At 39.9% G+C, this 21,863-nt stretch overlaps 1 protein-coding gene across 2 annotated transcripts in view; it reads right to left on the reverse strand.

The window, feature by feature from the left end:
• The window catches only part of TMEM163 (transmembrane protein 163), a 101,118-nt gene that overhangs the window by 27,495 nt on the left and 51,760 nt on the right, over positions 1-21,863 (reverse strand). For both annotated transcript variants that reach the window (XM_068687377.1, XM_068687376.1), the window contains 2 exons: positions 14,766-14,809; positions 13,559-13,650 (listed from right to left, as the gene is read on the reverse strand). In XM_068687377.1, the coding sequence (XP_068543478.1) occupies positions 13,559-13,650; positions 14,766-14,809 (136 nt within the window). The remainder of the gene's footprint in view (positions 1-13,558; positions 13,651-14,765; positions 14,810-21,863) is intronic.

Consider the following 21,863-nt stretch of genomic DNA (forward strand, 5'->3'; position numbering starts at 1 on the left):
GCTTTCTTTTCAAGCCATTAGACAACAAAAAATTTAATAGAAGCCTGCTAACTTTCATCTGCTAACAATTATTCAACTGCTTTGTAACCAAATGAAATGTTTCCAGCTGCACATGAAGGGTGTTAGTGCCAAGGTTGTAGGTAAATGCAATTTCATTAATAACATTCAATTAAATTGGATGAGCCAAATGGCATTTCTAAACAAGTTCACTTAGAAGTGACTGTAAAAATTAATGAAAGAGTAGTTAGATAAAAGTGAGGTTTGACTGGTATCTGATTTTCCAGATACCACTGGCTTGGGATCACCATGGCGTCAAAAAACACTCCTCAGACAAAGCATCTCCCTACTTGATCTTAAAAATCTGAAACATTACAAGTACCATATTAAATAGAAACAGAAAATGATGAGTGCATTGTCTGCAAAATTCACCATTAGCTATCAAAGAAATCTGTTCTTCAAATTTACGTGAATACCCTACTCTTACTTAAAAAGAAACATAAGTAGATTTTTTTTTAAAGTACTTATTTACAGCCATTTCTACCTAAGATAAAATATGATCTTCCCACTATTTACTACATCATCAGAGATATGATGTATCTATAATGCAAAATAATCAATCACTACAGGTTTGGCAGGCTACAGAAAAGGTCTAATGAAGAATGCATGAATCTGAAATTTCCTTCATTTCCGTGTAATGTATTACTTTAATGGCTTCTAAACAGAAAGAGGAGCAGAGAGAATTTAGTCAAAACATTTTAAAACCTAATGGAAAAAGATGATTGGATTTCCAGAAACAATGAGCTTTCTGGAATTGTTCGGAGTGCAGAATATAAAGAACCAGAGACTAATTCAGAAAGGACAAGGTGAGGGCACCTCTCTGATATGCAAGCAATAACCAACTTTTAGGACAACTACAGCTCAAACATTCAAAGGTTTTTTCTTAGTGCAACAGCACTGGGAAGGTAAGAGTAATTAAATTTGCATGCTAAGTAGTTAGTAGAAAGAATTTAATACTACAATTTTAACAGTGAAACCATAAGGTCTTCTTTAGTCTGCTGTAGGAATTGGTAACATATGGTGATCTGCAGAAGATATTTCTTGATGCATTTTTGATGCCGTATTTCTATACAAGAAGCCAGAAGACAATATAAAGTATAATTCATTGTATTAAAAAATGAACTCATAAATTTTGTCAGCTTTTCAATCTAACTTTGTCACAGATGAAACTGTTAAATCAGTCATACCACTGCCTTGAGCATTAAGTATGAAACTATTTGGACTTTAAAAATAATTTATACGGCTTTCAAGCTTTGATTACTCTTAGTCTACTTGTAGTGGAATTCAGAAATTTGATTATGTCTGAATTCTAATAATTAAACCCCTGTCTCGAAGTAAAACTGGGTTCTGGGTGCACTACAACCTGACCATTTCCCAAAGACCTTTTTCTGAAAGCAGTGCTACAACCCACTACAGTAGCAGTACAACAACTCAGACACAACCCGTGTATATTTATACAGCCCTATAAATACCCATTTTGATTTACACCAGTCCTGGATATTTCCACTAAAACCAATCATTATGAGGATAACTGTAATTGTATTTCACAACATACTGCTGCCACCTCATCTGCCATAGCACATTCCCCCCTGTGGAGCTCAAATAGACAAAATTCTTCATTTTGAGGACAAAGTCTCATAACTCAAAAGGAAAGACGAAGAGGAAATCCATCAAAGCAGGCAGCTGATAGTCTTTCCCTTAATCAACAGTTTGTTATTTTGCATACGTTAACGGCTTTTAAACAAGTAGCTATGAAAAGGACTGAGATTCAGGGGGTTCCAACTCCACAAACTGTATTTTCAGGCTGCTATTAATAAGTTACCTAGTTATCTTTTTGTTTTGTTTTGTTTTGTTTTTCATTCTTGCCACAGATTTAATTTGGGGAAGAAAAAAAAAAAAAGTCTAACTATGCAATACATTTGCATCTAGCAGACACAGCAAAATAGCCTACTAATTCACAGATTTCTCTTTAATTCTGTCTTGCATTTGGGATCATTTGTTAGGATTCCCTACAGGTAGTGATAAGAGCAAAATCCTGTGATATTTCAGTCTTGGAACTGAAGTCCAATCTCACTCAGATTTCAATGGTGATTATTTTTCAATGTAATAGAACAATTTTACCTCTTGTATGGCTCTTGCCACACTGATTACTCATTACAAGAGTCAGCCCATTACTTGCTCTTCTGTGTAAGCAGCAGCCAAACTGAATTAAGATTGCAGATTTAGACACTCAGCTACATGTTCTGTAATGATTTGGAAAGAAAAATAAATAGATAAATATAATTGAAAAGTTATGAATACACCCCCAGAAACAAGCTCTGCTATGTATTACCTCAGAAGGGATCTTTACTAAGCTACACAAGGATGACTGACAGCAGAGGTTTCCTCATATCAATTCACTGCTATAAAATACCCACTGGAAGGTGCTTTGCTTCTTAATTATCATCCTTCTATCTTTCTGGCAAATGGAATACAGTGACACAGTACCAGCAAGGGTCCGTAATGAAGCTCTTGGTAATTACTCCTCTCAAGTCAATCTGCTCTAATATGCAGCAGAGGTGGTGCAGCAGAATTAAGGATTCAGAAAAAAATTAAGGATGCATGTGAACACAACCTGCAAATATGTGCTAGCCTTCTCTTAGCAGCTCACAGCTACTGTTGTTTTGGGGCAGTAGAGAGGAAAAAGATTCTCACGTACCTGGTAGTTTGTCTGTTACATCCTGGAACCAATTTTACCAGCACACTTCAAACTCATTAAAATAGTCCCTGCAACGTGATGACACCATGTGGGATAATACAAGATTGCCAGTAGCAGTCTAATTACTTCCCAGTTCTGCTAACTTGATACATCTAAAATGCAATATTAAAAACCTGGTCTCCCTCCTCTTTTAGGAATTATATCTGTCACTAAATATCTTGCTATTTTGGTTCTCTGGCACTGCGTACTGAATCAGAGAGAAACAGGACTTCAATGCAAAGCTGTATTCAGGTTTTTAAAAGCTTTCAGTTCTATTGGTAATACAGCTACAGTAATATCTTGAGCAGAAAACAAACTATCTGCAGGTATCATTTTTTGCTGAGGATTTCGAAGGTGTAGTTTGTGAGGACCAGGAATCACAAATCAACACCTGCAGTAAAAGACTCTATGATTTCAGACTGGCTCAGCTCTAACCCACATCTGCACGTCCCCGTGACATTTTTACTAGGCTAAATCTGGAAGTTAAACTTTCCCATAACAACAGAACTTCTAGTGGAATGACTCTCTCTGACAACATAGGTGCATATAGCGGTAGCTCATTTCATTGCATTAGGTGCTAGTGCAGATTCCCAGTTTCACCACAAAGCAATCCCAAAGTGGTTTTGGTCAGTTGTGTTCAATCCTTCCCGGCCTCTCCTTAACTCTCGTAGCCTAGATTACTTTACACTGTATAATATGCATTCAGTTTATCCATATTTCATTCACTCATTCAATTTACCTTTTTCCCAAATGAGCGTGCTTCCTCCACTATCCACAAGTTTGATTTTATTGCTCTCCCTCCTCACTTTTCTCTTCCTGCGTAATACCGAGTTTCACCAGGCTGTATCAATAGTTTACGTACCTGCATTTTTTGGTCTCAGCTTGTGGTACTAATATGTAAAAGCCCCAGGTGTTCCTTAGTGATAACATACATCCTGTGGCTGAGTTAGGCCCAAAACTTTCCTTAACCTGCAGGTAGAGATGGCTAACTGTAATTTAGTTTAATTCTGGACTTTTGGGTTGGTAAGAACCTTACCGTGATGTATTTCTCTACGAGAAATGGACTTTCCACCCTGAGAACTGACTGCCCATAGAGATAGTGCAGCCTCCATCCTTGGAAGTTTTCAAGAGCCTCCTGGATAAAGCTCTGGGCAACCTGTTCTGATCACAGAGCTGGCTGCTTTGAGCAGGAGGTTGGGCTACAGATCTTCAAAGGGCCCTTCCAACCTGAATTATCCTATGATCCCATGGATCTTTACCCACAAAATATTTATCTCTGAAGGTTCTTTCAAGGTCTTCTAGCACTAATAGACCACAGAAAAGGCCATGTTACAGTCTCTACAGGCTGTTTTCACTGCTGGAGTGAAGAGGTAGCATGAAACTTTGCAAGGAATTGTAAGTTACCATTAAAATGTGATGCTGCAGGCCAATAAGTGCAATATGATTTCTAAACCCATGAGTAATATGAGACTTTTCAGCAAAGCTGAACAAATCAGTTTTGTGATGGATATGTGATTTAATCTCTGAATAAACCCACTAATGAATCCTCTGGAGTTTAAGCGAGAAACAAAATTAAAATGATAAAACTAATTAATTTAATAAAGACCAGAAATGTGCTAATTCCTGTTTCCATGCGATTTGAAAGGACTTTAATATTAGTGGGTGACAGCGTGAGCATCATGTATGCAATTATTCAGGGGAAGTCATATGGCACAACACTGCAAGGCAGTAACTTGGAGCTGGCAGTAACCTGCACCACACTTCTAGATGAGAGGCAGTCTGCCTGCTTCAACAGAGCAAGGCTACTTTCATTTAATATTTGTATTACGGCAGCTCTTGGCTACGACAGTAGCCAAGTATGTAGTTCCACTCACAGCCAGACTAAGATGTAAGTGTAGGCAAAACTGAATGTTGATACTCCAAGGGGGAGAACTCAGAGGAACAAACCCAATCCCTTGGTCACCAACAAGCTATTCTGTGGGGGCAAACCAGCGGCTTCTGGCTGGTGGGAACGGTGTACAGCAGAGTAGAGAAGCCAAAGTCAGAAAAGGCGGTGTACAAAGAAGTCAGAGGACATTTTAGAGAGAAGGTGTTAAAAGTGCTCATTTTGGTTTACAGACATCTGGGGAGACAAGGGAGGTTCCTGTTTCTTCATCATACTCTGCTGCTGGATGTTAAGCTTTTTTGTACCCAGTCAGACAGTTGTACTGGTTGTTTATGTTTGTGGTGTGGCTTATTTGTTATCAGGTTTAGTTACTGATGAAGGCTTGGCCACCAGGCTGTACATAATCACAGCTGTTCTGTCTTTACACCTGCCTGTTGCTGGATGAAGAGAGTCGCTTCAAAATGCACAGGAACAAAGTAAGCTCAATGTTCACTGCACATGTCCCAATCCACCTCCAACTGCCAGAATCCAGATCAGCAGCATTACACCTACTCCTTTTCCTCACCACACAAAAAAAAAATAAAAAAAAAAATCACCAAATTACAACCCAAAGGGGCTTCAAGTCATATTCCAAACCATCATTGAAAGCACTTTCCTCACTTATTATATTAAAACATATACAGTGTTATCACATGGCCTAACCTCTCCTTCCACAACATGCAGGAAGATGCTGTTTATATCTGACACCCAGGTTAGCCACGCTAGGGATCCATTTCATGTAGAAAATGTCTTCTAGAACTTTTTATTACCCTTGCAAAGGCAACTAGTTGCTGCAGAACAGGGTATTAACATCCTTTAAAATCATGCAGCTGAAATGAGACATCATTTCCACAAATAATTTGAGTCTCTAGGTATTATATATCTGCCAATATCTGCTTGTATCTTAAATGATATCTTAAATATCTGTTTTTAGTTTAAAAGACTTCTCTGCAACTCAGAGATTTTGAAAACTCTTAGGACCAGCTTTGTAGTTTCTGGTCTGTATGGACTGTACAACTGAACAGGCTCCCCAGGGAAGTGGTCACTGCACCGAGCCTGACTGAATTTAAGAAGAGATTGGACTGTGCGCTTAGTCACATGGTCTGAACTTTTGGGTAGACCTGTGCGGTGTCAAGAGTTGGACTTGATGATCCTTAAGGGTCCCTTCCAACTCAGGATATTCTATGATTCTATGATTCTATGCACTTAGGGCACGCCTGCCTTTGCCTTTCAACCTCCATCAGAACTCATGAAGAGCTCCTGGTCTCAGTAGCCACATAGCAGGTGAGCGAAGATCCTGTCCTTCCTCTGAAGCTGGAAATTAAAGCCTTCTAAAAATTTCTGTAATACTCATTTTTAGGGGGATTATCAAATTGCAGCACAGAACATTATATTTTACATAGTACGTATGTGTGTGCATACTAGGCAATAACCACAAATACCACCTAATCAACTACTCGTGAAGTAAAAGGAGAGGCTTTCATAAACTAAATAGATTTTGGATCTAGCTCTAGTAAAATCATTGCCAAGTCTACAGATGCCACACTTTTTGAAACAGATTTTAGAATGTATAAATATATACATTTGCTATTTCGTATTTAATATAAATTCTATGTGTGAGAATTTTGTGTGTGTGTGTGCCTAAATGTATGCATACATGCATTTCTGCCTGGATAAGAGCAAAGTTTATGATTGCTTCACTTTTTGCCTGAATAGGGGATAATAGATTTGTGAAGAAAGGATGCAGCCTTGCAAATCAGTCTAATGCAGGACCTCTGAAACTTGTATCCAGCACTGTACCTGGATGCAGCATTTGCAGACTAAGTATTTCAGAAGAAAAATGGTTTACAAATTTTCAGTGATTAAAAAAATAATAATAATTCTCCTCTTATAAAGTAAATATTCAAGCATAGCCAAACACTTATTTTACAAACTCTGCTCTGTGCTCCTCCAGGTAGCAGAGACACACACGTGCCACAGGAGGACCAACTCACAGGAGCTGAGGACTGCACAAGATCTGCAGTTCAATTCTGAAATCGTTGCAGATGGCAGGCAATCTCCGTGCATTTGATGTTTTTCCAGATCACTTAGCTATTCCTTTCACTCATCACAAAAGAGTTTTTCCTCCAGCCACAGAGGTTTGCCCTTAACTGTGGGCAGGTGTGGATTCTGCCATCTGTGCATCTCTTTCTTATGTACAGCATAGACAAAATTATCCGCAGTTCTTTCAGATGTGGCTGATACTGTTGGGTCTGCATTGAGAGGATTATTTTCATTCAACACTACCTACGTTGACAGCACTCATTTAGTAGGGCTAGCCAGTACAGTGGAGTCAATCTGCACGTGACAATTTAAATAATGTACAAATACTGAAAAAGTTCAGTATTTTGTTTTGTTTGCTTATTTTGTATCATGAGAGAACATACCCTGTGACACTGCAGATCAGCATGCTCTCTTCTTGTGAATCAAAGGAAAAGAAAGCCGAGGCAGACCTTACCTGGCAGTACCACAGTCGTTTCCTCCCATTAGGGGCAGTTTCTAACTATTTTAAGCTCTGAGGGCAAAAGGAGGTTACATGATGATGCCCATACTGCATGCCCAAATGTAATACACATGCACTCGATACAACTTCATGCTCGCCCCTGACATCCCCGGCTTCCAAAAATGTGATGCACCAGAAAGTAAAGAGCAGGAGAAGAAGATGTAAAAAGAAAATCTGTATCCGTAAGATACCCATGCCGACAAAGGGAACGTTACAGCAAGACTCTTCCTTCAGGTATTTTCAGGGTGAATGTCTACTTACTACACGGACATTTACAGATGGTTTTATTATTGCTGTTTATTTAACTCTAAATTCCAGAGAGAAGGTAACTAAGCAACTGTTAAGGGTTTCTGATCACTTGACTAGGCTTCTTCAAAGGTCACTTGCCTAAGAAGATGTATGACTATTAAAAAACAACAACAACAACAACAAAAACTGTTCAAAGCTGTATCTTTCTCCTAGAAAAAAACATCCACTGGTCCCTGGCAGCATTTGCAGCATTTACATGCCCAGTTGCTGCCCTGCCCCATCTACCTGTCATACTGTCACATAGCCCTAAATTTTACATCTAGTGCATAAAGTCCTAGGAAAGGGTCAGCACATCCTTTTTTCCTTCCTGCTTCCTTGCTTCTTTCCTTCTTTCCTTCCTTTTCTTACCTTCCTCCCTCCCTTCCTTCCTCCTTCCCTTCACTACACACCCATACGCAGTGGATAATCGAGGTGTACGGGTATCCACACAGCATATTTCTAGAGAAGTTCTCTGACATACATGCCTGTGCATATATGTTGTGTAACACACACAGATGAGAAATCAGGTGTACATCTTCACCAGTGAGCTTACTTAAACATAGGGGTAGGGTAGGGACAAATGTGAGAGGTTTTCTAATTGTTGCATCTAGCATGTCCATTATGAGTCAGGCTTCCTATTTACTTCGTCCCTGAGGAACAGTCAAATATCTTGCTTAGAGATATTTTTTGATTGAGTGTGTCAGACTATTCTTACCTTTATTACTGTAATAAGAAAATTAAATCGCATAGTGGGCAAATAATTCCTAATGAACTCGTGCTGCTCTGTGTTGCCATGACATAAGACATAATGAGTGCACCTGTAGCTGCACTACTACAGGTAGCTCCAACTAAGTCAGACATTCTTGCATTTCTTACAGATGTACTTCTCTGGAAAGAAATGTAAAAATAGATGAGAACCCCGGTTCATTCTCCCCATAATTTAAGAACCTATTAAGAATCAAATCCTCAGGGCAGGCATTTTTCACTTGGCCAATGAGTCCAGCACTCTGACAGTCTCAAATCTGGCTGCCACAGCTGAGATATAATGTACAGAGATGAAAGGTAAGTTACTGACACATGGCGAAGCTTTTAGACAATGTCTAATAGCAAGGCTGGAAAGACTGCAAGACCTTCCCAGTTCTTGATCCATTGTTTTTTAACCTAGCATAAAGTGAGAAAAGATATGCAATACAGGTACAGGAAGGGAGATAATTTAAGCCACCTACTCTTCCACGTGTCATCTTAGCCACAGAGAACAAGCACTCCAGACTAATACGCTGCTCCATTGCAGACAGGAACGCCTATTTGCACCCAGCACAAAGCTTTCTCAGCAGCAGTGGAGGTGTGACAGATATCTGCAGCCTTGTCTGACACGCAGCAGCCTCCATCTAATTCCTGTTATTTTAATTCTCCAGCCTACACTTTGGATGACAGTTTCACCAACATCAGAATAAAAGACACATCTGCATTCATTACATATCATGTCATGGCAACACGGAGCACTATGAGTTCATTAGCAATTATTTGCCCATGGTACAACTTCATTTTCTTATTACAGTAATGAAGGTGGGACTAGCTGGAGTCTGACATACACAATCAAAAAAACTGTGAAAGAAATGTGAGCATTTTGCTCTTGGCTTTATCCAGCATGCTCATTAACAGTAAGGGTTCTTATTTACTCTGGCACTGAGTTAAGAAAGATGTTGACAGACTGCTTCTTGGGAAACACAGAATTTAAGCTGGCACCATCAACAAAATAATATATAATAAACACCAGCTGCAACTGTCACAAATCACCATGTTAAATACGCTGCACAGTTAGTTTCTGCAATACCGAACACACAAGCCCAAAAATAAAATAAAATAAAATAAAATAAAAAATAGGCCCCCCAAAAAATCCGAGGAGCAATGGACCCTGAGGACATAAGCAGATACTCAGCCCCTGCACTGCAGAGAAATGCAATCGTAGCTCTGTAATCTAGCAGGTTTGTTGCTTTATAACCTAAAAAGTAGCATTTCTGCTTGACCCAAGTAGGCTGCCAACAGCATTAATTTAGGGAGAGCAAAGTCCTGTTTCCCTGAACAGACGGGAATCAAACAGGAGATGTTTCCTTTGTTCGCAGTTTTGAGACTTTTCCAACTACCTACACATAAAAAGCTCCGTCTTTTACTGATTTTTCACGAGGCTGTGTGCCCAAACTTTGTTATTCTGCTTCTCAGTCTCCTTTAGTGGTGGTTCTCACCGTCTCCTCCTCAGCCCCAGTTCCATCACTCCAGTCCAATCCTTCATCCCTGCGTTTCCCCGATCAAAGAGCTGCCCTTTGGCTGTACAGCTAGTTACTATTTCAACCTCGCATGAGACATTTCCCAGGTCCCTAATGACTCAGTCTTCTATTAAGAAATGGCATCTACTGCTATTTACTGAGTTTATGTACATGAAAAACCACTGCTACCACATCAATTTCAACGAATTTCTCCCTTCAACAAAATTTAGGTTTGCTTCAGCAACCCAAGAAACGATTGTGTTGCTAAAGACTAACTGGAGGGCAGAATCCACCAGAGTATTTGTACACTGGTTATGGCCCGCTGGAAAGCAAAGTGATTGCGAGATTTTGCCCTCTTGTACTTGGCTGCCAAAACAGAAAGATAGTGAGAAACTATCCCAAAAGTACCAGTCACAAGCATATCAAACGTCCACCCCACTCCTAGATGCTATTAATGAGCCGGCTAGACAGACTCAGGCAGCATCTCATACACCTTACAATCTTACAGGGGCTTATACCTGATCCTTGTGAATATACACTCTATTTTCAAAGCCACTTGGTATATCTAAAAATAAAGCATAAATATTTCATCACAATTAAAGCTGGAACTTGAACCTAACCAGATATACCTTCTCATGAAAAATTCTCCATTGATAAATACTTGAAAGGCCTGTGAGCCTCAGCTCCTCAGGCCATCGATTGCAAGGAGTTTTCAAGTGGGGTGAATCCCAAAGGTGAGTTATATTTGAGATTACTCTAGCTGAACTACCAAGAGAATCAGCAAAGATGTATGTTGTATAACTTCAGTCACATGTACACCAAGAAAGTTCTCCTCTTGCCCCAGAAAAGAAGAATCAAACACCCTAGCAAAAATGAAACAAGTTAAACTCAGCAGGACAAATTTTCTTGGTAGTTACAAAACTACAGCCCCCTGAAGTCAAATGGAAATGCATCAGTTCAGCTTAACAGCACTTGGCACAGCAAGCGCTTTTCTACTGCTCCTTCCCGTACCAGCTCACAAAATGCTGCATCTCACTTCCATATGGCTGCATCTTAGCAAGATTACGCAGTTCTTTTCTATCCTAGGATTTTATTGTAAGCATTTAATTCATCACATATCATGAGTCAGGCTGTATCTTTTTCTGGGGTTTCGTTTTTCATTCTATGTTGATGCCCTCTCTCCACAAAGTCTAACAGGACTGGATCCAACTTTGCCCTTCCAGGAAAGGCTTCCCACTGATTTCAGCAGGTTCTGGATCAATCTTCATCTGTCAAGCTTATAAAACATGAATTTTTATACATTTGCAACATGTAATCTATTGGCAATTTCATTTGACTCCTGGTAAAGAACTTAAGAATACAGATTATTTTCAGGTACATTAGGATACACATAAATATAATATTTAAGTGAATAAAAGACCTATAGATAAAGAACTAAACTGCACACACCGTGGCACACCTTTCTCTGGTAAACAGTAATAATGTGTTTACAGAAAAGCTGAGTTTTGCACAGGCATGTAGCTTCTCCACTAAGGCAAAGCATGGCTAGGCACACAGAAACATGAATAACGCACAGCATGACAGCAGCACCTGCAGGAATTATGACCAAACCGTCTGGGGGGCTTAAAGCAGACTTTCCCACTGAGGCACTGGCACAGAGAAAACAAGGACTGTGAAAGAACAGGTGTAGTTATAGCGCACGTGATACACAAATTATTTACAAGTTAAGAAAGCAGCCAGGAGGAGCCATGCAACATTTTCTCAGTGTAGAGGAAAAAATAATTGCATTTGGGGTTTCAGGCAAGAGGCTGATTATACACTACAGGAAATTAGAAATGTGCTTCCCCTAAAAATCTGACCCAGTAGGAACTGCCTTAAGAGATCCAGCCATCTCTTTGCTTGGCCATGCAATGATGATTCTCTTGTCAAATCTAGAAACTGAGCAATAACCAGACTGCCTAAGCAGTGATTAATATTCCCAGCATATGGCAATATTCTTTCACTCCGTTCTGATCTCATCATGTAACCTTAGCTGTCTTCAACTAGAGGGCATGGCAAGTAATTCATTGACTTAATTTAGCTTTATGTAAAGCAGAGGGATTCTATGAAAGCAATTAAAAATGAGCATAAAAAGCAGGAAAATATGTTTGCCACTTTGCTTGTTCACTTTGCTGGCTTAGCCATAGGGATATGTTGATTCTTCTTTTGTATTGGGATTTATTTTCTCTATAAACTACTTTACAATGTTCACTTGAAAAAGCTCAGCAGAAGGAGATTTCAAAAATATGTTAATTAAATGTTGACAGGAATCTCTGTGGACGCCCACAAAAGCAAGATACCCAGGAAATGTCTGTTAAGATCTCCAAATTTGTGCAGGAAGACTAATTTTAATCACACATTTCTGGATTTATTTTTATGAATCAATGCCACATCAATCTTCTATGGCCTTTTATTCCCAACCGTTCTGTATGGAACCCTGCCAGAAAGGGATTCACAGCACTGGCAAGCTGTTGCATGAGCCTCAGTTAATGCATTTAAAAATACTGCTCACTGTTTTCTTAGTTTTTAGGAAAGGATTACGGAGACAAGTAATAGTCCCCTCTGTGTATTTTTCCTTGATTCCACCGGTCATATAAAAGGCCAGTTTCATCAGGCATCACCTTTTGTGGAAGGGACTTCATTAGACATGTTTCAGGACAAGAACACCTTATCCCCCCTAATTGCAGTCCTTTCCAGGGGATAGTTGAATTATCTTCAAACAAGCCAGATGGGGGACTGCTTGCAATGGCAGCACAGAACAGAAACAAGGCAGATAAATGCAATACAGTTTTCCATCTTGATGTACCATAAATATAGAGTCGGAGGCAAAAGCACTAGCTGGAATAATTCTCCAGCCAATCTCCACCTGATCTTCTCAGCTAGCACACGTATTGCCAGCAGAAATGCTACACAGTGAAATGACACAGAATACAACCTCCATTGTGATCAATGCTGCTCTGCAAACTAAAGAAGATTTTTTTCCCCATAGGATTCCTATAACAATAATTAAATATTCCTCCTTTGCCAGCATATGTCTTTTTCCATAAAGAAGACATACAAATATTGTTAAACTCTTACTTACTAAAACCACAGTAGTTCGACAATAAAAGCAAATTTGTGTGTGTATTTCCCTCTCTTTGTACAGCAGCACAGGTAAACTACGTCACCCTACTATCATAACACTAAAAGAGGCTTGATCTTATCAGATGTTAACCTCAACTTCTAATAATATCTCTAGCAGCTGAAGTCATCTGCATTCAAAGAGAAGGGGTTCAACATCAAAATGTGAATTCAAGTTTTGTTAAGGGTTTTTGTTATAATATAAACACCAATTTTAAAGGGATATGATAAGAATGGTAAGAGTAATGGAGAAAAATGCAAAACAAGAGATTTACGTATCCATTACAGACTGCAAATACAGTTCATCTGATACAGATGCTGCAAGGAGAAAAACAGCAAACAACAACAACAAAAAACAAAGCCCTAACAATTACTGTATTGGCTGAAAAGAAAATACTAGTCACAGGGAGGTCTGCCCAAGTACAGGCTGCCTGTTTGGGTGCAAGCAGTAAATGGGCACAAGGAATGAATTCTTGCTGACAGGACAAAACTTTTTTTGCCAAAGCTCTGGAATCTGTAACATCACAGCTTGACAGCAAAAGCTCTGCAGGCCTTTATCAAAGCCAAAAGTAATTAAGTGTACTTACATGTACTCCCTGTGTGCAGAATGTACAGCAGCTGCGTTGCTGTAACGCCACAAAACTATCGCTGATGACAAAACATCCAGGGTAGCATCAAACTGAAAGAGATACAAAGTCAATCGGCTTCTGGGCCATTAATACGCCCTGTACCAGGAGGAATGCATTTACCATCCTGCTGCACAGGCACAACGCAGCTTCAAATAAATCATTTTAATGAATGTAGGATTTACATTCATTAAATTGATCTTCACATTTTTGCCATGTGTTATTGCACAATGATACACTTCAGAGCTCATTAAGTCATCAAGGGATCAAGAACATTTATTTGTAATCCATCACCTGTGAAGGAGTTCAAAAAAAACCTGCCACTGTGGCACCACAAGAGTTAAATTATTAATATATTCATACGCAAGGACTCTAAAAGTGATTGAAAATGCCTGTCAAACATTGCTTTTCCCTGGAAATTCACTATTTTTCTTCAGTAGAAGGTTTGGTTTCAAAGCAAGGAAATATTAACTTTTTTTCAAAATCCCATTTTATCGAGATTTCATATTATTCTATATCATTAGCAAGACAGAGAAGGTTTGTATTTCCAGCAAATGAAGACATGATGTTAGGTAACACCTAAAAATTGCAAAAAAACATGCTTGACCCCCCTGTAAGAGCTTTCATACCCAAGTCAAACTTTCTATGGAGTTCATCTAACCTTCAAACTTAAAAGCTAAAATGTTTGAAAACAGGCATTTTGTATGTCGTAAGGAATTTTTTGCTCTGCCACCAATCAGGAAAATCATGGCAGCAATTAAAGAAGAAGGTATCAACAGAAGTCAACAGAAGTTTTGCTATAGACTTCAACAGCAAGGTCATGCAAAATTCAGAAGGAACTTCAGAATTTGGCTCAAGTTCAACAAGGAAACCGAGTAAGTTGATAGATTTTGTAAAAGAAAACCATATCTGGTGGATATTACCTATCAATGATGAGATATAAATATCAATATTAACTCCAGTGTAAGACTTAATAGGCAGAAACTGAAAAAGTGTAATGAAAATATTTTTACTATCCCTTCCATCATCGCACTTCAACATTAATTTTTCTAACCATCAATGATTTTGCAAACCTTACCAAGAACTTACAATAAAAAAATAGAGTATTTCATGTTCAGAAAGATGAAAAAAAAAAGTTAGGGAATATTTAAGTTGTGTCTCTACTTACAGCAAATCCAAATGATGATGCACTGTATCTCATTACGGAGACAGCTAAAGGAAAGAAAACATTATTTAGAATCAATTAATTTGTTTTATCCTTTCTTTTTATCTCACCTGGAAGCTACAAATTAGTTTCAACACATGGGCTTAGTTTCACCCAGCTGCCACTAGAAAGATCTGACCCACACTTACAGAAGGTCTATGAGGAAGACCTCATGCTCCAGGACATGGTTAGGTCACTCGAGATGCTTTTCTTTCTTCCAAAACAGGAATGGGACAGAATTTACCACAGCATTCAGAAACTGTGTGTTTATGAAGTATGCTGCCTTTTGGATGAAGTTTTGGGTAAAAATATGTTGAAACCACAGTTTGAAACTCTCAGAAATTTCATGTCTCAGAGTGATTTTTGCTCCACCAGGGCACAAAGTCCACCTCTTTGGCAATGAATTCGCTGCCAGAAAATTATGGAGGTCCATCCAGGCACCTTGACAGCCATCCTTTTTGCCAAAATCTTTTTTCATTAATGGCAAACTCGAGTTCTGTGGCACTTATTGGATAATCAGTGATTAAAATCTTGGAATAAATACCCCTTTTCTTATTCATCTAAGATGTAGCTCTGGCTACAAGCACACCAGATACCACAAATATTTGGACTTTCTCATTACAGCTGACCAAAAAACAAAGAAAAGCCATCAAGTTCCTTTCCAGATTTCCTTTTATTCTCAAAGTTGAAGCATACTCAAGCAGTAAGTATGGATTTAGAGCTGCCTCTCATTACTAAATCATGATTTCCCACACTTCAGCTCCTAGGTACAAAAATAGGCTGTACTCCTTGGTCAGATGTGCCAGGCAAGAGCTCCACTTGACAAGCTGACACCAGCTTGCAGTGTTCCAGCTGCAAATTTGAACACTTCACTGCATAAAAATATGTTTCCTATCAGATTCCCAAAGCATACCTCCTTAGAGTCGTCCAGTTCCCCGAATTGCATAGGCTGCATCAAAAACATGGGCACTCACAGGCACACATGTGCCTGCCCTGTGCCAGTAGTTATTGTTTTCATGTGATGCCATTTAAAGCCACTTTCTTCCTACTGTGTCTCTGGACTGCCTCTAAAGTGAATTTCTCTCCCCAGTTTTGGCTAATTTTCCAGCTTTTTTCCCCCTACCCTAATCCAGATTTAAAACATTAACTCTGTGGTTCCCTTAAAAATGAGTACTAAACTGAGTTTCTATGGGAGATACATCTTAAGAATGCTTTAGGAGATATATTTAGTGCCTTTAAAGCCTAGCTGTCTTTATTTTTATGTATTCTACCGCAGTGCATACCCACAGCACTAATGTACAATCTGCTTGGCCTGAGCTATCTGAAACAGGAATTAAAAACAAGAATTAATCATTGGTTAATCACTGGACCGACAGTGTCACAAGTCTGCTCAAACCTTCTTGCTAGCCAGTGAATAAGATCGGTAGAAAAGACTTTCCAAGGACTGTTATCCTTGGGTATCCTTTCAGTACTAACTTGTAGTGGTAAAAGACTATAGTAAAAATAGGACCATTTAAGCAAGGGGAAGATGTATTTTTGTGTTATTTAATTACATACCGGTTTTAACAACCCATTTGTCATTCTTTCCATGTCAAATAACGATGGTAAAGTACCTTCAGCAGTGATTTAAGCACGTTAATCCTTCCAGCTGACAAGTACAGTAATAAAGTTCATCAGTAAATCACTCCGGCTTACACGGGATCTCTGTCCAGCAGTCTAGGCTCTATGGCAAAGAAATCAACTGCAATAGTTGCAGACAGGGCATTGACTACTGGATGTGGCCAGTCCAACCACCTCCCATAAAAACAACCACCGGCTCCCATCCTATGCCCTGAGAAAAGGGCTTTCGGGGAAGTTCTTGTTACCATCCCAGCACCTGAGATCCCTGGGCAAAGGACTGAGGACCACCAGTGGTCCTCATGACCGCAGCATCACTGCCGTGCACAGGAATAGATCACGAGGTGAGGGGTTTGCCCCCTTTCTCCTTGATATACATGCTCAGTTATTCCCAGGTGACTCCCTGATATTAAAACAAAACAGAACACACAGATTCCCAATCTCCATATTGAATCAGGATGATGGTAGGAAACAAGCAATGAGGAAAGAGCAGAGCGCATAGCTTAAAAATCCTGTGGAGTCCCTGCATGCATTCAGCAGCTCCAGCAACATGACTGGGGGAGCCAGCTTTTAGCTATTCAATTGGCTGAATTGGGCAGCATTTTATTACCTCGAAAACAAAGGAGATAATCCTAATGCATTTCCCTGACATTTGTAAACAGAACTTCCAAGCAGCCAGAACCTAAAAATAGAGCCAGCACAGTGAGCCACAAAGCTAGCACTGTCTCCACCTGTACAGTGACAGCAATCTGTGAAGTCTGCCAAGAGCCAGGTCAGATTTTACTACAGCTCCTTCACCCCCTCCAAAGTAATTCCAAATAAGGAGAAATACCCCCTTTTCCCACAAATTCTGTCCTCAGAAAAAAATTTTTTTTTTTCCCATTCCTGTTCTCATGTACCCCAGAAAAACCATATGGTTAGGCCCCTAACAAAACCACGCCAATTCAGCTCTTCAGCTACCCAGTCTCCTGCCAGCCTTTGCCAGGTTTAACCCATCTAAAACATAGTCCTGGAAAACCCAGACCTACAGGCACCTGGGCAGAGCACTGGCACCTTTCTGCACAACCCAGTGAGGCAAGAAATAAGACAGAAGTAACTCTGCCTCCTGCTCTCCCAGCCAGGAATCTCTGGGTCTGGCTTATCAGAAGGATGGTACATAAAAGCACCTCCTCTGTCTGTACCAAAATCTCCTATTACCAATTTAGGGAGGGGAAAGTGTTTTTTGGAAGCTTCTTGATGAGATAATCCATCTAGTGTTCACTTTAAAGGTAGCCCTTTGAAAGGCACACGTGAGAGTCAGCATATAAATGATCGGGCTTCAATGCACACGACCTGCACTTGGCAGAAACCAGGCAGGCAATTTAAGCATCACTCGAAGTGTTGGGTTTATTTCTGTGTGTATTACCATGCACATCGTGCAGGTTGTGCAGTCGTGAGCAAGAGGGCTGAGAGCTGCACTGAATCCCAAGTGAAACTGAAGTGCTGTGTTTTCATCTCCCGGTGTTGGCACAACATCAAAACCTAGTATTACAATAAATATTTCAAAGTAAATCCAAGCACAGAAAACCAAAGGAGAAAAACTTTTTAAAAAATCCACAAAAAGTCCCTCACAACAACAAAACACCAAGAGCAGACATGGACTGAGTCCTTTACTACTTGTACTGACCCCTACTAATGCACAGCAGGGCCAGCAGGTACACATGCCTTTCCCCAGGTACCAAGTTTTCCCCAGACAGAAATTTTAGGAAAGCAAGATTTACAGATGTTTATGCACACGCCTGCAGTATCTGCAATAAGCAGAGGAGCTGCAAATAGCTGCTAAACACCCGGTACCTCAGAGCTGACTCTGACAGACATCGAATCTGCGTGGGCAGATCCAGTGCTGTCCATCAGCATTGTGTTCCTACGCTCCTGTTTCTGTCTGAAAGTTAAAAAGACAAAACTGTACCAACCCCATCTGTACAAAATGTGAAGACTTTGCCAGTTTTATAACAATATCCCTATGGTAAAGACCCTTAATTCTGGGCAATATCATTGTACCAGTTTGGTTTCAAGTGGAAGCATAACTTTGACCTTGAGCCCCAGAGAGTTACGATATTAAACTTGGCCCTTGATCTCAGCCGAGTTATGACAGATACATAGGAGTGCTGATTTTTCCACCTGTCTGGAAGACTCTGTGCAGAATGACATGCAGAAGGGCATTCAAGAGATTTCTGTCCCAGGGGAAGAAGCAGCGGGATGGGCAGTGCAATTTGGGGACCCTCCCTCAGCTCTGCCACTGACCAGGGTACGCCTGTAAGGCCAAGAAACCACTCTCCTCTAAGTTGTTGTTTTTTTCCAGTTTCTGAATTTGTTTTCTGTACACATCCTACACACTTCAGAGCAGCACTGCATCATCCAGCCTGCTTCTACTGCTCCCTGGACAGCAGGCAGAGCTGGACCTTACTGTGCACTAAAGCAGCAAAGCCAAGGAACCTAGGATTGACAGCTCCTTTCCTTCAAAAAGAAAGGTGCAATCCCACCGAAAGTATTAATCAGCTTTACCCTTTCCTTCATTTTTTTAAAGGAGTGAGGTCCTTGATGTAAATGAGTGACTCTGTTTGATGTTACTTTTCCTTACTGCTTCCATAGTAAAACAAAACAAAAAAAGCTCAAGGTATCCTAAATATCTTTGCAGATTCAGGTTGGTGACAAATGCTGCCATTGGTAGTGATAAATTTTTCCGGGACTATCTTTCATTCTTTCCTTGTACTCAGCTAATACTCTTTTGTTTAATTTTATTGCAATAGTTGAATCTTTAGCAGCTACAAATTTCCATAGCTTTATTTACTTCAGTGAACTATAAGTGTGTATCAGGAGAAGATTTTTCCCATTAACAGTAAAAATAAATAAATAAACAAACAAACAAACAAACAGCACAACTTCATGGCCTTGTGCAAAATTTTTTGTTGGAGTTTAATCCAAACAATCCTTTTCCATTTGCTGGCATTGTAACAAAAGTACTAATGAGTATCACCTCTGACTCCAGGATTTTTTTAAACAGAAATCATACATTTTTCTATGTTTGTTTCAAAATCTATTTTTCATGGTTCTTACAAATAATTAAGGATCAGTTCTCCTTTAATTCCCTTTGCTTAAGGGAATTCCCATGTTTTCTGATGATATCTGTCTTGTCACTGCGTCACTGTCTTATTGTAAAGGACCAGAGGACGTCCATTTCAGGAGTTACCTGTTCACAGGACTGGTATCTATATGCCTGTTCAGGCAGGCAGCATGGATTCCATTGTCCCAAAGGGACTAATGAGTAGTCACTCATTATACTCCTCTTCACTACCAAAAGAGCATCCCTGGCAGGTCCCCCCAATGAGCAGAACAGCCCTGGCAGCTGAGCAGGGCTGAACTATGCTCTCTGGTTGTTAGATCTTGAATTATGAAATATTCCTACTGGAAAAACCAAGCTATTACTTTCAGAAGATGAAAAAAATTATCCACGTGGAGAAAACAATGAATAATTTTCTCTGCAATACACAGTAAACAGCCCCCAAGAGCATACCAGTAGTGTAAAAAAAACAAGCAAACATAGACTGATGAAGAGACACAGACCGAAGATAAATCAGTTCCTGATTTCAGAAAAAAATAATGTCTCTTTTAACAGCTGCTGAAATAACTTCCATAAACATCGAGCCTTCGCTGACGCACTTTGGTAGATGTAACACTAAGAAATGGTAAATCAAGTACACCAGAGCAGCCAGTGGTGCACGGCACTCTTTCCAGCACAGCTAGGCTAAAAATTATTCATTCAGGGAAAGCTTTTTGAAAAAATAAACAAACAAACAACAACAACAACAAAATAAAACAAAACCAACAGAAATCAGGCAACTCCTGCAAGGCAGAGTTACCAACAATTTCCAGGGATGCTCCAAAGCCCGTGCAGCAGCAATAGTGCAGCACATCCAAGCTGTGAGCAGAGCAGGGAAGAAGCAGGAGCCCTCCTGTCCAGCATCCCACTGCTTCACACACTCCTGTGCTTCCTTTGCCGTATGCCAACCTTCTGTTTTCAAACTGGATCACCTCAAAAATAAACAAATAAATAAATAAAAGCATGCCAAAAAAAAAAAATAGGCAGAGAGACAGAGAGAGAAGAAACCACTATTTTGGGTCAGTTTTGGCTTTGCAGGGGGCAGGAACAAGAAGAGGGTCCATATGTTAATGCTCCAGTTTTCTCAGGTTGACCTTTATCAGGATGCTAAATGCAAACGTTTGCATTTAAGTATAGGAATATTAACTCTTGAAGGTGTGCAAGAGATGCTACATTTCCTTCCACACCCACGGTGCTAACTCTGTGCTACCGAACATACAGGTGTATGGGCTGCTGTATTTCCAACGGGGTCACTTGACTCACCCAAAATAACTCAGTGCAGTGACATTAAAGCACATCATCTTTTAATGACACATGTATTATTGAAGCTCCAGCGCCAAAGACAACAACTGAAGAAGTCTGATGTTGTGTGTGCCCCAGCTTCACATTTACTAGGGCAGCTTCTGCAGTTTATACCCAAAACCCACAGGCTTTGCCTTTTAGAGTCTGATGTTAGCTTCCAAACCCAAAGGAAGCAGTCTGGCCCCAGACACAGGCAAGGAACGGGTGGTACTTCGTTTAAAAACCCCACAAATAACCAGAACTGCTGAGTGATGCTAGACATACTCAACAGCCCTTTCTAAAGCCCTGGGACCAAGATGTGTAACTCTCTGTATCCAAATGAAGGTTATTGCACATTTAATGACCCAGGAGACTCTCCAGATGTAGAATTTCTCCCATCTTGTTGTGTTTTACTGACCAGAGGGAAAGCTAGCAGAGAAGTGCTCAGATCCTCCACAGTATGAGGAGTTTATTCTCAGGAGCTTGGCCAGTTGCTTTGAGCAGATTTTACCGACATTAACAGAAAAAGCCAGAATAGTATGGTGAAAGTTTGGAAATGCTTATCTAACTGGGTTTCTGGAAGCTTCGCAGAGATCCACTGAACTTGTATTTTATACCTGTACCCCCAGACCCTGGACACAGGCTGAATGTCTTTTACCAGTCCCTGAAGATCTGTCAGCCCCAGGCAGAGCCATCCAGCCATTAGCTTATGGGAACACCCAGCCTGGATGCTGTCAGCAGGGCTTTGAACTGTTAATAAAAGAGATGAAATATTGCCATCTTTCTCATGGTCTGGGAAGTTCATATCCTGGGATCACACTAAAAAGACTGAGACCCTCACAAAAACCTACATGAAGAACAATAGCATACACAAGCTATAGCTCAGATGGATAGAATTTAAATGCTACACATTTGCTAAATATAAAATGCCTAAATTTAAATTATATTTAAATTAAATTTAAATTCAAGCTAACTGTACAGCCCAACCAACAATAAATGTCTCTCTATAAAAAATGAGACTGTTT

The sequence above is a fragment of the Anas acuta genome, chromosome 6, assembly GCF_963932015.1.
Source record: "Anas acuta chromosome 6, bAnaAcu1.1, whole genome shotgun sequence".
Lineage (NCBI taxonomy): Eukaryota > Metazoa > Chordata > Aves > Anseriformes > Anatidae > Anas > Anas acuta.